Here is a 14,273-nt window from a genome sequence, read left to right as displayed (position 1 = left end):
TTGATGTTCTTCTCACTCACACAGTGAGCGGGTGGAACATTCAATTGAGCAGAATGTAGGAGCAGGACCTGTTGGTGTCCTGCTCCTAGATTCAATCCTATAAGCCGATGGCACTTCATGCCAGCAGCCTATAGGACTCCGGGACGTGACCTCTCCGGCAGGCGTGATGATGTGACGTCATCACGCCTGCCAGAGGTTCCGTCCCTGCGGCTCGCAAGATGGAGCCCGAAGAGGAGGGAGAGGTGCTCCCTGCAGCCACACAGCCCAGATTAGGGGAGTAGAATTTTTTTTTTTGTGCACAGCAGGTGAGGGCACAGCATAGAGAACATTATTACCAGGGGCAGGCAGGGGGGCAGCATGGGGGAGATTATTACTAGGGGCAGGCAGGGGTCATTTATACTGAGGGGGCAGCATAGGGAAAATTATTACTAGTGGCAGGCAGGGGGCATTTATACTGAGGGGGGCAGCATGGGGGACATTATTACCAGGGGCACAGCATGCAAGGGGGCATTTATACTGAGGGGAACAGCATAAGGGGCATTATTATGATGAAAGGCACACTAGGGCGTATATTATTACTATAAGAGGGGCACAACAATTGGTATTATTACTATGTGGGGGTACAACATGGGGCATTATTAAATGTGAGGTGCCTTAGATGTATGTCTGGCAGGTTCTAAAGAGATGAATTGTAGCTGGAAGAAATCGTCACGGTGGTCTGGACCGGATGGAGAGGAAAAGGGAAAGTAATGTCTTGGATCAAAGAAGATGTCACCTGTGAGTCACCAAATGGAGGTTTTTATATTGTGTAGAACATTATTCATTAGGGGTGCCCTAAGCTAAATTTTTTTCTAAGGGGTGCCCAGAGGTGGAAAAGGTTGGGAAGCACTAGGCCTTATTTACATGTCCAGGGATTTTTAAGCACCGTGGATTAAGTCTTCTATCTAGCTCTGCGATCTGTGAAAAGACGTCTGTGATTGCATCTGCTTTGCATGTTTTTTTCGTGGCACAGGCCTTATGATCCGCAATTACGGGCAACATCGCTGGACGTGTGAATTAGGCCATAGGCCATTATTTAGGGAGTTGCATCTTTTGTTTATGTTCTAGGGCTATGTCCACACATAGTATTTCTCTCAGTCTTTTGGTCCTTTTTTTTTCCAATCAAAATCGGGATTGGAACTGACCGGATAAAATTATAAAAGGTGCAGTTTCTGACCAAGAGTCCGAAAGACTAAATAAAAAAAAATAAAAAATACTATGTGTGAATATTTTTGTAATTTTGAATTTATGGCCACAGAAATGGGTTCAAACTTGGCTCCAACCTATGCCAAAATGTCCATGTATACACTGGAGGGGTAAGTCTATGTATCTGACAACTTTGAGGATGTCTCAAAATGGTGACCCTATAAGAGATTACAGAACAGTTGCATCCAGAGACTCCAAGGGGGCGTCTTCCCTGATAGAAGTCATTCACTTTCTCTTTTTTTATCCATCTGGCTCCATTTCTTTCAGCCACAACTCATCTCTAAAAACTTACTAGACAAACATCTTAGGCTTCATATTCTTTCAGTACCCTCCTTACTTTCCTCCCGTTGATGTCTCACACAGTAAAGTAGGTAGGTAAATGAGGTGGAGTTGTCCCTGTAAATAAACAGGTTCCCCCAGTAAGTAATGAGTACCCTCATTAGATAGGTCCACCCTGTAGCTAATCTTTCACATAAGGTAGGTGCCTCCTTTATGTAGTTGTTCCAATGAAGTAGGTAATTACCCCAGATCCACTCTGTAGGATATTTTCTCCATTAGCCAAGTCCTCCTGTAAGTAGTCTCTCCATTAGAAAGGTCCCTTTTGTAACTAACTCCCTTCTTTGGCCAGATCTCCTTGTAGGTCACCCCGACCCCAAGGTATCCAGGTCCCCCTTATAGGTAGTATCTAGAGATGAGCATGCTCAAGTCCAATCTTTCAGCATTTGAATATCGGTGGCTGAAGAAGTTGGATGTCATTCATGGGCCTCCGATGAAGACGGATGGTCATGGCACCTTGTCTAAAGTTGCGTTGGAAGAAAAAACTTTAATTTTACAGCAATATCAGAAACGGACCTGCTGATCAGGTTGCTTTTCCCAATGAGTTGTGTTTTCTGCTTCATTGAATGAATAGATTTTGGTTTGTCAGGTGATAAACTTCCGAGAAGAAACACTCTGCCACCATTGTTGGACGTGTTACAGTCGGGAGAACGTTGTAGCATTGTCTCACCCATTCATCCATGTGGAAGATGCGCTCAACAGATTTGCAGGGAATGTCCACATAATAGCTGCAAGCTACAATAAAAAGCAAGTTAAAGGGCAATTCTAGCAAAAAAAAGTAAAAAATTTCTTTCGGTATCAGAAAGTGCCAGAGATTTGTAATTCACTTCTTTTAAAAAAAAGTCTTTCAGAAGTTATCATCTGCTGTATGTCCGACATATCTATGTCTATGTCTATGACATACCGCAGCTGGTAAGTACAAGAAGACTTGAGATTTTTTTTTTTTTTTTAACAGAAGTAAATTACAGATCTCTGGCACTTTCTGACACCAGTTGATTTGAAAGAATTTTTTTTTTACTGGAGTTGCCCTTTATGTTTCATTTCCTTTTAAATATCATTGTGTAACAATGAATATGGAGATGTCTGTCTCTAAATATCCATAGGAAACTTATAGAGTATTCATGATGAAGTTTACTTTAGCGGTTCCATTCATGTCTTGCTGTGAACAGCTAGGAGCAGCTCCGCTTGAGGTGTTAAAACAGGACTTCTTTTTATGAAAGAAAATGAATTTGGAGAACAAGATCTGCCAGAGGGAGTCTGGAAAGGATGTATGGACTCGTATAAATAAATGAAAACTGGCTGCACTAAAGTCTTTATTACTACTGGAAGTAGCCAGAGGCTTGGAGGCACTGATGAGAACGCTCCATAGGGCTGCAGGCTACTGTGAACAGGTTATTTATACAACTCAGTCACTTATAACAGGATGAATCCTAACTACAAAGTGTCCATTCTGTTTTTTCCTATTATGGTATTAACCTGTACCTTCTCCTGTTACTGGGAGTGAGATCAAAGATTGCCTATATAATGGTGTTTTTACCAATAGCAACAACCTCATTTCAGGTACAGTAATACCTTGGTTTAAAGGAGAAGTCCGGCCAAAATTAATTTTTGATATGTTGTTACTTATGAAAAGTTATACAAATTTCTAATGTACATTAATTATGGGAAATGCACATATAGAGCTATTTCCCTTAATTTAGTAGATCAGGAAGTGTTAGAAATATCTCTGAAGAAGTGACGTCACGACCCAGGGTGTAATTCCTATGGAGTGTCCAGCAGGGGGCGCTCTCTATATAGAAGTCTATGGGACTTTATTGTTTCTATGGGTTTCTATGTAATGTAATGTAATGTAATGTAGTGTACAGTGCTTTATTGAATGAATACATCTATGGAATACTTTGGGGAGCAAGTGTCCTTGCTCCCCAAAGTATTGCATAAATGTATTCATTCAATACACAGTAAGCCCACCGATCCGCCGCATTTCCGCCGATCCGCCACACGCTGATCCGCCGCATTCCCGCCGATCCGGACCATATACATTGAACTACAGCTCCCATCATCTGCTTCTAGTATGAACAGGTGATGGGATATGACATGCCGCCGGGCGCAGGGGGGAGCCGCTCAGTACACAGCAGCTCCCCCCTCCTCCTCCTTCCGGGATAACTTCCGCCTATAGCACTGCTGAGTCCCTGCCTGGCCGCCGCTCTCTCCCCCCCCCCCCCCCCATACATACCGGCTCCCGATGCATCCTGGTGTCCGCGCTGATGCCGGGAGCCGGTATATGTGAGCGGAGAGCGGCGGCCAGGCAGGGAGTCAGCATTGGTATAGGCGGAAGTTATCACGGAAGGAGGAGGAGGAGGGGGGGAGCGCTCCTGTGTACTGAGCGGCTCCCCCCTGCGCCCGGCGGCATGTCATATCCATTACCCAGCTACAGCTCCCATCACCTGTTCATACTAGAAGCAGATGATGGGAGCTGTAGTTCAATGTATATGGTCCGGATCGGCGGGAATGCGGCGGATCAGCGTGTGGCGGATCGGCGGGAATGCGGCGGATCAGCGGGAATGCGGCGGAAATGCAGCGGATCGGCGGGCTTACTGTGTATTGAATGAATACATTTATGCAATACTTTGGGGAGCAAGGACACTTGCTCCCCAAAGTATTCCATAGATGTATTCATTCAATAAAGCACTGTACACTACATTACATTACATTACATAGAAACCCATAGAAACAATAAAGTCCCATAGACTTCTATATAGAGAGCGCCCCCTGCTGGACACTCCATAGGAATTACACCCTGGGTCGTGACGTCACTTCTTCAGAGATATTTCTAACACTTCCTGATCTACTAAATTAAGGGAAATAGCAGTATATGTGCATTTCCCATAATTAATGTACATTAGAAATTTGTATAACTTTTCATAAGTAACAACATATCAAAAATTAATTTTGGCCGGACTTCTCCTTTAAGAGTAACTTGGTTTAAAAGCGTTTTGGTGTAAGAGCTCCCTGTACTGGGTGGGAGGGGGAGTTGGGGAGGGGCATGGTCTGCATAGTGGGGTCTACAGCCCTGTACTCTGACCCTGGAAGTCTCCCTCTACTTCCAAATCATAGCAGATCCACTTCAGGCTGGGGCTTACATCAGGGGACAGGACTGTGGAGGTAATCTCTTCATAGCTGTTAATCCTCTCTTCCCAGACCACATCTGTCCTGCTCATTCCTTCATGCTTCCTGCAGTCTCTGTCAGCCCTTGTGTTTCCCATCCTCTCCATTACTGTACAGTAACTTATAATATCACATATTCTGCTGTTTCTGAATGTTTGTTTCATCTGTTTTACATATTATTCAGAATAATAAATTATTATTTTTGGGGTGTGGAACCAATTGTCTGCATTTCTATGATTTCTTATGGGAAAATTTGCTTTGGTTTAAGAGTGGATTTAGATTACAAGCACGGTCCCGGAACGAATTATGCTCGTAATCCAAGGCACCACTGTACTATATTACCCCAATGTCTCCAGTGTGTTCTGGTTGTCCAGTAGTTAAAAGGGGATGTACAGGATAAAAGAAGAAAGGGGGGAGGGGGTGACACACCAGTCTATGGCCTTATTCACACGATCCGTGCCGCGAAGCTCCCCTACACCCATCCCCAGCAGCAGAGATGACACGAGCGCATGATATACGCTCCTGTCATTGCATCAACTACTCACCTATTTCCCTGTGCTGATCGGCTACACACGCTCACCAGAAGTGGCCTGGACTACGCTGCCAGGAGAAGGCGGCAGCACGGTCCAGGCCACTTCTGGTGAATATGAAGCAAGCAGGTCTGAGGGAGTAGGTGAGTAGTAGATTCGATGACAGGAGCGCACATCATGCGCTCCTGTTATCTCTGCTGCCGGGCGGTGTGCGGGCCGTTTGCCACGATCCACACTAGGACATGTCCTATTTTTTCACAGTGCGGGTCGTGGCACGGATCATGTGAATGCATATTTGATTTTTCCTCTTCGTGTTTTAAAAAGCCAAAGCGCTTGCATTTTTTTTTAACCTAAAGACCCACATGAGCCCTTATTATTTGCAAAACCATTGTACTTAGGCCTTATTCACACATCCCGTAATCTACAGATCTGTATTTCCGTATTCGAGTTAGTGCACATTGTTGTCTATTGGGCTATTCACACAATCAATAGATTATAAGGACGCAAACCAATGCTGAAAAAAAACAAAACAAAAGTACATGTCCTAGTGCGGACCTAGATTTTTTTTTTACGGATCCTCTCATAGAAATCAATGGGATCTGCTATTTTGTAACCTGTTTGGGATCCATATTTCTGTAAAAAAAAAAAAAATCCATTATTTTTAGTGGATTGTACAGGTGGATAGCAGGAGGAATCTACAGACTTGAAATAAATACTGAATGTGTGCATAAGGCCTAACCCTCCAGTCTTCTCGCAGTCTTCTTTCAATCAGAATCAAAAGATGTGATCAGCCGAGGATCGGCGTTATCTCGGCCCTAAAGCCCCTATTCCACGGGTCGTTTAGAGGAGCAAACGAGCACTCTCAGCGCTCGTTTGCTCCTTGTACCCCGCTCGCTACCGCCGCTATTCAACGCGGCGGCAGCGAGCGGGTGAGTGCGGGAGGGGCGGCAGGGAGCTGCGAGGGGGGCTGCCCAGGTGATCGCTGATCGTCCGGGCAGCCCATAGGATACAGCAGCGTCTGCTGCCGATGCTCCTATTCAACGGAGCACCGGCAGCAGATCGCTGCTATATCAGTCTCTTGTTTTTCAACATGTTGAAAAACAAGCGACTGCAACGATCAGCCGACATGAACGATGTCGGCTGATCGTTGCACTCTATTCCATGGGACGATTATCATTCGTAGCAGCCGATATCGGCCGAATACGGACGATAATAGTTCCGTGGAATAGGGCCTTTAGCTGATCACCGCCACCTTTTACCTGGGTCGACTATTGGCCAAAGGAGCATTTCTAACAATGTTTCTTATCATCCCGTGTAAAAAGTTCCTGTAGTATGATAACCTGTACACACTATAAAAACTACGTAAAGCACTTTAAGAAGAGTTCCATCTGTGAATTAAGTCATTATAATAATTTATATCATTTTATTAATTTGTATTTCTTTAAAACATATAAAAATAATACATATGGCTTGTAATGGCACAAATTAGATAGAAGAATCAATCATATTTCCTAACATGTACTTGGCAGAGCTGAAACGTTAAGAGTTTGTCTTAAGATTAAACTAGGCTAAAAAAAAAATCATTTAAGTCAGCTTTTTATTTTTATTGGCTTTTCAATAGTTCATAAAGAAAATGGCAATAGCACAGGCTTTTCTATCCATTTGGGTTGGTTGCAGAATAAAGATAAAAAAAAAGACAAAAAAACAACATAAAAAAAAAAACAAAGCACACAAGCATGAACTTGAGGCTTATAAAAACAGTTGGCATCATAACTCACTTGCTTCTATTGCTTTTTAGTGTATTGTGTTGTAGTCTCTCTTTAGTAAACTGTTAGGGTGGGTTCACACTACGGAATTCTCGCGGATAAACTCCACGGAATTCCGCCGGCTGTACGCGCTCACGGACGCGCGCCTTACCACCTGCTCCATAGACACCGTTCTATGGGCCAGCTGATTCCGCATTCCGCAGAAATAACTGACATGTCAATTCTTTCGGCGGAATGCGGAATCAGCCGAACCATAGAACGGTGTCTATGGAGCCGGCGGAAAGGCGCGCGTCCGTGAGCGTGTACAGAGTTCCAAAGAGTTTATCCGCGAGAATTCCGTAGTGTGAACCCACCCTTACCGTTTATATACATCAAGTCAATGATATCAAAAGGTTCAGCACCAACGTAAAAAAAAGGTCATGTGGTTCAAAATTGCCCCAGTACTGCACCAACTTTATTTGCAGTACCACAAACAAGAAACAAAAACCAAGGCAAAGTTTGGGCACAATTTGCAACTAATCGCCGTACCATATATATTGTGTATTTTAGACACATTTTCTAAATGTGGCTTCAGATGCAACACTAAATGCCAAGATTTTGGCACAATTTTATCCAACTAATATTTGGTCCCAAGATTAACCAAATTTATCAAATAGCCTGAACCATTGTGATAAGTCTGGTGCATTCTTAAACTGTCTAGTCTATGTTTACACTGTCTAAATATTATACAGTAAATCTTCCCCGATTTATTATTAAGAATTTTTCGATCTGAAGTCAATATCACTATCAAGTCACAATCAAAAAGCAGCAACAAGCTTGAATATCACTGTAAGGCTATGTGCGCATATAGTATTTCCATCAGTCTTTTTTTTCAACCAAAACCAGGAGTGGGTTGAAAACACTGAAACTGTGCAAATCTTTCCATTAGAATTTTGCCCTGTCAGTTCCACTCCTGATTTTGGTTGAAAAAAAAGACTTCAAAAATACTATGTGAACATAAACTAAGGCTGGTTTCACACTAAGTGCAAAACAATGGCAATATAATGCTGTTCTATATACTTTTCCTTCCTCTTGAAGGACTTATGCAAAATTAGAGACACAGCCGTTATTCAAAAAACATCTACACTCCTGTCCTTGTATGTGGTAGTGCACTGAAGTGAATTGAGAGGAGTAATACCACACAAAACCTGAGGACAGGGGTGGTGCCGTTTTTGAAAAAAAGTAGCTATATTCGTCGAAGGGCCCATTCAAACTACAGAATAGTCACCGAAATTCCGTTTGAAGCCCTTGCCTGCGGACTCCCTGCCGAATATCTCTTTCAATAGGAGACCTTGCGCGCCTTGAAACGGGGCGGGATCCAGTGCGGAGTCTAAAGGCGGGGGTTCTAAGCAGAATGTCAGAGCAGATTCTGTATTGTGAACGGGCCCTAATCCTGCATAATCCCTTTTAAAGCAAATGTACCGTCAGGTATATTCGCTTTAATATAACCAAAGGATAGAGCGGCGCCAGTGCGTGGAACAGTCTTTTGAACTGCAGCCAGGTTCCCATGTATGGCGCCGTTCTATCTATGGGTACCAGCCCGGCCGGCCCCCAGTGGGAGGAAACCCCCTCTCCTCTATGACGCGGCTCCATTAGAATAAATGGAGCCGCCTCATAGAGGGGAGGGGGTTTCCTCCAACTGGGGGCGGGTCAGCTTGCCTCCAGTGCTTCAGCCCCGGCCCACGGTTCAAAAAACAGACCGCGGCACTGGCTTCCACGCGCCAGCGCCGTTCTATCCGTGTGTTGTATTAAAGAGAATGTACCTGATGGTACATTCGCTTTAAGTCCACTTCCCATCTTTAAAAAACAAAAAACAAAAAGGCATCAAACACTGCCCCAACCACAGGATGTGTGAATGAATCAACCCTACACTCAGCTCTGCAGTTTGGTGCAACTTTTTATGCATTTTGTTAGCCATCTAATATATGAGGCTTCTAACGCTGCCATAGTATGACAATATAATATTCTGTAGGATTCCTCCAAATGCCTTCAAACTAAGTAAAGTATGTGTCCATATATCCATATACATCTACGTAGAGCCATATTACAGCCCCGTATAACTAGGAGGTACAGTAATATGGCAGTGTCCATGAGGCCAAATTCAGACCATGATGGATCTAAACAGAGGATGACTATCACAAAGCAGGTTGTGTGTATTCTATATGGAAAAGTGCAGTGCCAACATTATGGAAGCCTCCTCAGCATTAGCATGAGAAATTGACACATAGCATAGCAAGCTGAGTAGCAAATGCATACAGACGTGTTGTGTATTTTTACCGATAGACAAATCACCATGGGTGAATAACAGCCATTCTGAATCTTAGCGACGCTAACTATCCGTGCTGATGGTAAGGAACACTGCAACGCATGTATGTTCTCATGTTAACGTTCTAAAAAATACATTTATAAAATGTGCAAAAGAACAAGATTATTATTATTAACCTGAAAGACTGAAAAAGATAAATGTTTATTTTGGTCTTCGCCCATATGTCAAATTCTTAGACGTAGACTACTCCTGCTTAGATTGCACTTAAGAGTGTAAAAGTGGCTGCAACACACTTCAGTCACTTCCTACACAAGGAGTCATCACAAAGAATACAAAAATAGCAAAATATTAAACTTTGTGTGTGTAATGCATATGGAAGAATAATAGGTCCAACGTGACGCTGTCCAGTTACATCTCTGAATCGGCATACATCCCGTTAATTAAATAATCTACTTGGGTATAGTCTTTCTTCTTGTAGCTCTCATAAGCCTGAAGTATGAAGAGCACAATAACGGCTATAAAGAACATGTTCCCTAACAGCAGCACTGCCAGCAAAAAACTGGTATTCTGCACGCGTTTCGCTACCTCCTCGGCAACGATAACGATACTGTCATTATTTTCATCATCTTTCTTTTGGTCACCACCTCTAAAGGAAGACACTGTCGATATCTTGGTCGATATCGACACATGAGAGTCTGGATTGGGAGTTGTGCTTGTGGTTGGGTTGCTGCTGGTTGATGATGGAGTTGATGGCTTTGTGATAGAGGTAGTTTGACTAGGTGAAGATGTTGTCTCCAATTGTGGAATGACTGGAATAGGGATAGTAGTTTTCGGAATGGTTATCTTTGTTCGAGTTGTGGTACTTAAGGGTTTGGTTGGCTCTGACGTGATGACTTGTGTAGTCGTCGTTGTCGTCTTGGCAGTGGTTGGAGAAATGGTTGTTTTCATTGGAACTGGTTCTTCACTAGTCGCTGGAATCATTCTTGACGTAGCACTCTTTGTATTCTTAGCCTTTGTGGTTTCGGCTGGTAAAGGCTCTTTGGTGTTAGTCGACGGGTGAGTTGGCACAAGTGATACCATAGTTGATAAAGTTGGCTCAGTGGTTTTGATGGTTGTTGGCATCACGGGTGGGAATGTACCTAGAGTTGTTTTTGCTTCAATGGTTTCTTTCTCAGTTACTAAACTGGTATTTTTCTGTTCCGTTGTTGGCTTTGTTGTTACACTTTTAGCTAAAGGCTTTATAGGGTAAATAATTTTAGTTGTACTAGTTGTAGATTCTGTAGTAATGGTCTTTGAGGTGACAGGTTTTGAAGTCACTACTGTGCTTCTTGAGGTCACTGGAGAACTTTTTGCTGTTACAACTATTGGCTTTGTACTCTTTGTGGTCTGAACAGTAGTTGTAGTTGTCGGGATCTCTGCTGTACTAGAGGTTGCTACAGTAGTTACAGTCTTCTCTGTGCTTGTGGAAGTTTTATTTGCTGGATGTTCATTACTATTTGGCACAGCTTTGGTGGTAAGTGTTGTAGGCTCTAAAGTAATCGTAGATTTCCTTGTGGGTATTTTTGAGGGTGTTGTAGCACTTGGGGAAGAGTTATCTGCCATCGGGGTGGTTAGAGAAACGTTCCTGTTTCTAGATTTTCCTTTAGAACTCCGTTTTCTTCTTTTCTTTAAATAATTTCTACCTGTTGAACATTGAAAATAAATAAATGACCAAATAAATATAAAAAGAACATTTTTAAAGGTCCGCTAAAATTTAATAAGCTAACAATTTTTCAGGCCTAGAATCCAGACGTAAGATGTCAGCAAAGGCACAATGGAACACAACAAAACCTGGATTAATTCTGTGTATTACACTTGCCTAATTATGTCCAAGGATAGTATCAATTTTTATGATTTGTCAGACAGGTAAAAATAGGGTGATGAGAGTATAGAGAGAAATTGTGAGGCCTTGCTGGCTGTAGATTTTGGTACCTGTGTGGAGCCACTCTACATAGAAATTCCTAAAACTTCAGAAACGGGTTGAGTACCCCATCTATATTATTTTATGAGCAGCCAATGGATACGCCATAGTGAGTAAGAAACAGGTGCATGAAATACTTTACATAAGCTCTTCACTCCTCATGTGGGGCAGTGGCAAGGAGCAGTTTTTTCTATATTGAAAATATTGCACAAAATGCCTTATTGTCACTTGTATTATTACTAGGTTTGCCTATTCCAGCATATGTACTAACATAAAAGAAAAAATGACAATTGATCATACTCAAAGATGCCAGCGCTGGCAACTTTGAGTATGACCACTTGGTATTTTTTCTTGTATGTTATTGCTTTAGGGCCCCTTCTAGGGAGCATCAGGCATGTACTCTAGCCGGCTCTGGCAACCCCACCACATTACAGGACGTTGCACCGGTTGAAGGCACCATACCCAGGATCACATGTTCCCCCGTACCTTGGGGTGATACGCACAAAGCCCAAGGGGCAAGAAGGTGAGCACTGAATCTGTTCACCTGCTCTACTTCTTAAACCTTTACGGTATCACACGAGGAGCCGCCTATAGCCCTATTTTTATTTCTTTCATGTAGACAGGGCCGGCGTTAGGGGGGGCAAGCAGGGCAAATGCCCAGGGCCCCCATCCCCCAGGGGCCCCCTACCGCAGTTCCAGTAGGAGAGCGTAATGCAGAGTCTGGCAGTGATCCCTGGCTGCTGCTATCAGGGGTCACGCAGAGGCTGCAGGACGCTGCTTGGTGTCTGCTCCGTGTGTGTGGCTCCCCTCCCCCTGCCTCCAGCTCCTCTTACTGCACGTGACTTCCTCCTCCTGGTGTGGAGCTGTCGGGACGATGGAGGAGAGGATGACAGCCTGCTGCATGGTACATGAGGGGGATTCATTACTACACCCAGCATGCTAGAGGGGGTAAGTATTCTGTTCTGTAGTGTGTAATGTGTATGAATGTAAGTGTATAATGGATGAATGTAGTGTGTGTTACATGTCCTGTGTATAGTGTATGGACTGGATGGTTTGTATCTGTATAATGTGTTTTCATGGATGTGTGAGTGTATATATATATTAGTGTGTGTATATTAGCACTGCTGACTCCCAAGTGTAGAAGTGAATAGACTGTGTATAGGAGCTGCAGCCATTCTCTGGCCTCATCAGTCCTATGTAATTCCTGTCGGTGACCACTGAGGCCGCTGATTGGCTGCAGCTCCTATGTATATAAGGCAATACGGTGTATTTTATTGAGAAAAATAATAAGGTGGTATTCAGTCCTGGTGGTGGTCACTGTATGCTGGTAATATTGGTCTGTATATAGTGTATATATAGTCATTACTGCCATAGATTGACTGCCACATAATGACACTATAAACAGACCAATATAACCGCCATACAGTGACCACCACATAATGACTATATACACTATATACAGACCAATAGTACAGCCATAGAGTGATCGCTACATAATATTGGTCTGGATACAGAGTCATTATGCAGTGGTCAATCTATGGCGGTAATATTGGTCTGTATATAGTGTGTATATAGAGTTATGTGGCGGTCACTCTATGGCGGTAATATTGGTCTGTATAAAGTGTCATTATGCAGTGGTCACTCTTTGGCATTAATATTGGTCTGTATATAGTGTATATATAGTCATTACTGCCATAGATTGACTACCACATAATGACACTATATACAGACCAATATTACCGCCATACAGTGACCACCACATAATGACTCTATATATACACACTATATACAGACCAAAAGTACAGCCATAGAGTGACAGCCACATAATATTGGTCTGTATACAGCGTATATAGAGTCATTCATTATACAGTGGAAAGTCTATAGCGGTAATATTGGTCTGTATATAGTGTATATAGAGTCATTATGCGGTGGTCACTCTATGGCGGTAATATTGGTCTGTATATAGTGTATATAGAGTCATGAAGTGGTCACTCTATGGCAGTAATATTGGTCTGTATATAGTGTATATAGAGTCATTATGGGGCGGTCACTTTATGGTGGTAATATTGGCCTGTATATAGTAAAGTTTTCTTCAATAACGGTATGGAGGTAATATTTGGTCCTGATTATAGTGATTTTTTTTATTTTATTTTTTTAAAGCAATTCATATAAATAGTTCTTGTGTTTACACCACTAGGGGCAGTCCCGGCATGTAGGGGCAGTCCCGGCATGTAGGGGCAGTCTTGGCATATAGCGGCAGTCCCGGCATGTAACCTTCTGAACTGAGTAAGGGGCCTAATACATGGAGCGAAAATAGTCCGAATCAGGACGCTATCGCTCTGTGAGGGCACTGGGGAACGTGATCAGGTAGTATATATCTTTATTGTTTACTATATACAGCAAGGATTGCACACACATCACTAATGATATACTGTATATATACACATAGGGGGAGATTTATCAAACATGGTGTAAAGTGAAACTGGCTCCGTTGCCCCTAGCAACCAATAAGATTCCACCATTCATTACTCAGATTCTAAGATGGTGGAATCTGATTGGTTGCTAGGGGCAACTGAGCCAATTCTTCTTTACACCAGTTTGATAAATCTCCTCCATAGCTTTTGCTGTAGTAGGCTCTCTAAGCGAGCTCCATTCTACCAGATTGGCGCTCACTTCTGCAAAATATCAGGCCGGGTAATACGGCCTTAAAAGTGGCCGTACACTTCCAATAACTGCTGGCTGAACAATCCTTCAGCTGACAATTATCTGTCCCATCCGGTCCCGTCCTCCCCATACACAGAAATTTGGCACATCTGAGTGTTCCTGTGTTCTCTATGAGAGGGGAAAGCCATAGCCATACAGATCTGATGGCGGCTTATCTCTCTGAGAACAAAGAGGTTGGGTGTTGATTTTCCATCAAGCTCGACCCCCTATGTCCACTGATATCATCTGTCAGAGGACTGTCT

The 14,273-nt window shown here is 43.1% G+C and overlaps 1 protein-coding gene across 1 annotated transcript in view; it reads right to left on the bottom strand.

Moving 5' to 3' along the window:
• Positions 1-6,667: 6,667 nt before the first annotated feature.
• The window catches only part of C4H11orf24 (chromosome 4 C11orf24 homolog), a 29,934-nt gene continuing 22,328 nt past the window's right edge, over positions 6,668-14,273 (bottom strand). The window contains exon 4 of the mRNA XM_069965279.1: positions 6,668-11,029. Coding sequence (XP_069821380.1) covers positions 9,756-11,029 — 1,274 coding nt within the window. The 3' untranslated portion in view covers positions 6,668-9,755. The remainder of the gene's footprint in view (positions 11,030-14,273) is intronic.

This window comes from Dendropsophus ebraccatus, chromosome 4 (genome assembly GCF_027789765.1).
Source record: "Dendropsophus ebraccatus isolate aDenEbr1 chromosome 4, aDenEbr1.pat, whole genome shotgun sequence".
Taxonomy (NCBI): domain Eukaryota; kingdom Metazoa; phylum Chordata; class Amphibia; order Anura; family Hylidae; genus Dendropsophus; species Dendropsophus ebraccatus.
This window is presented reverse-complemented; position numbering and strand designations above follow the sequence as displayed.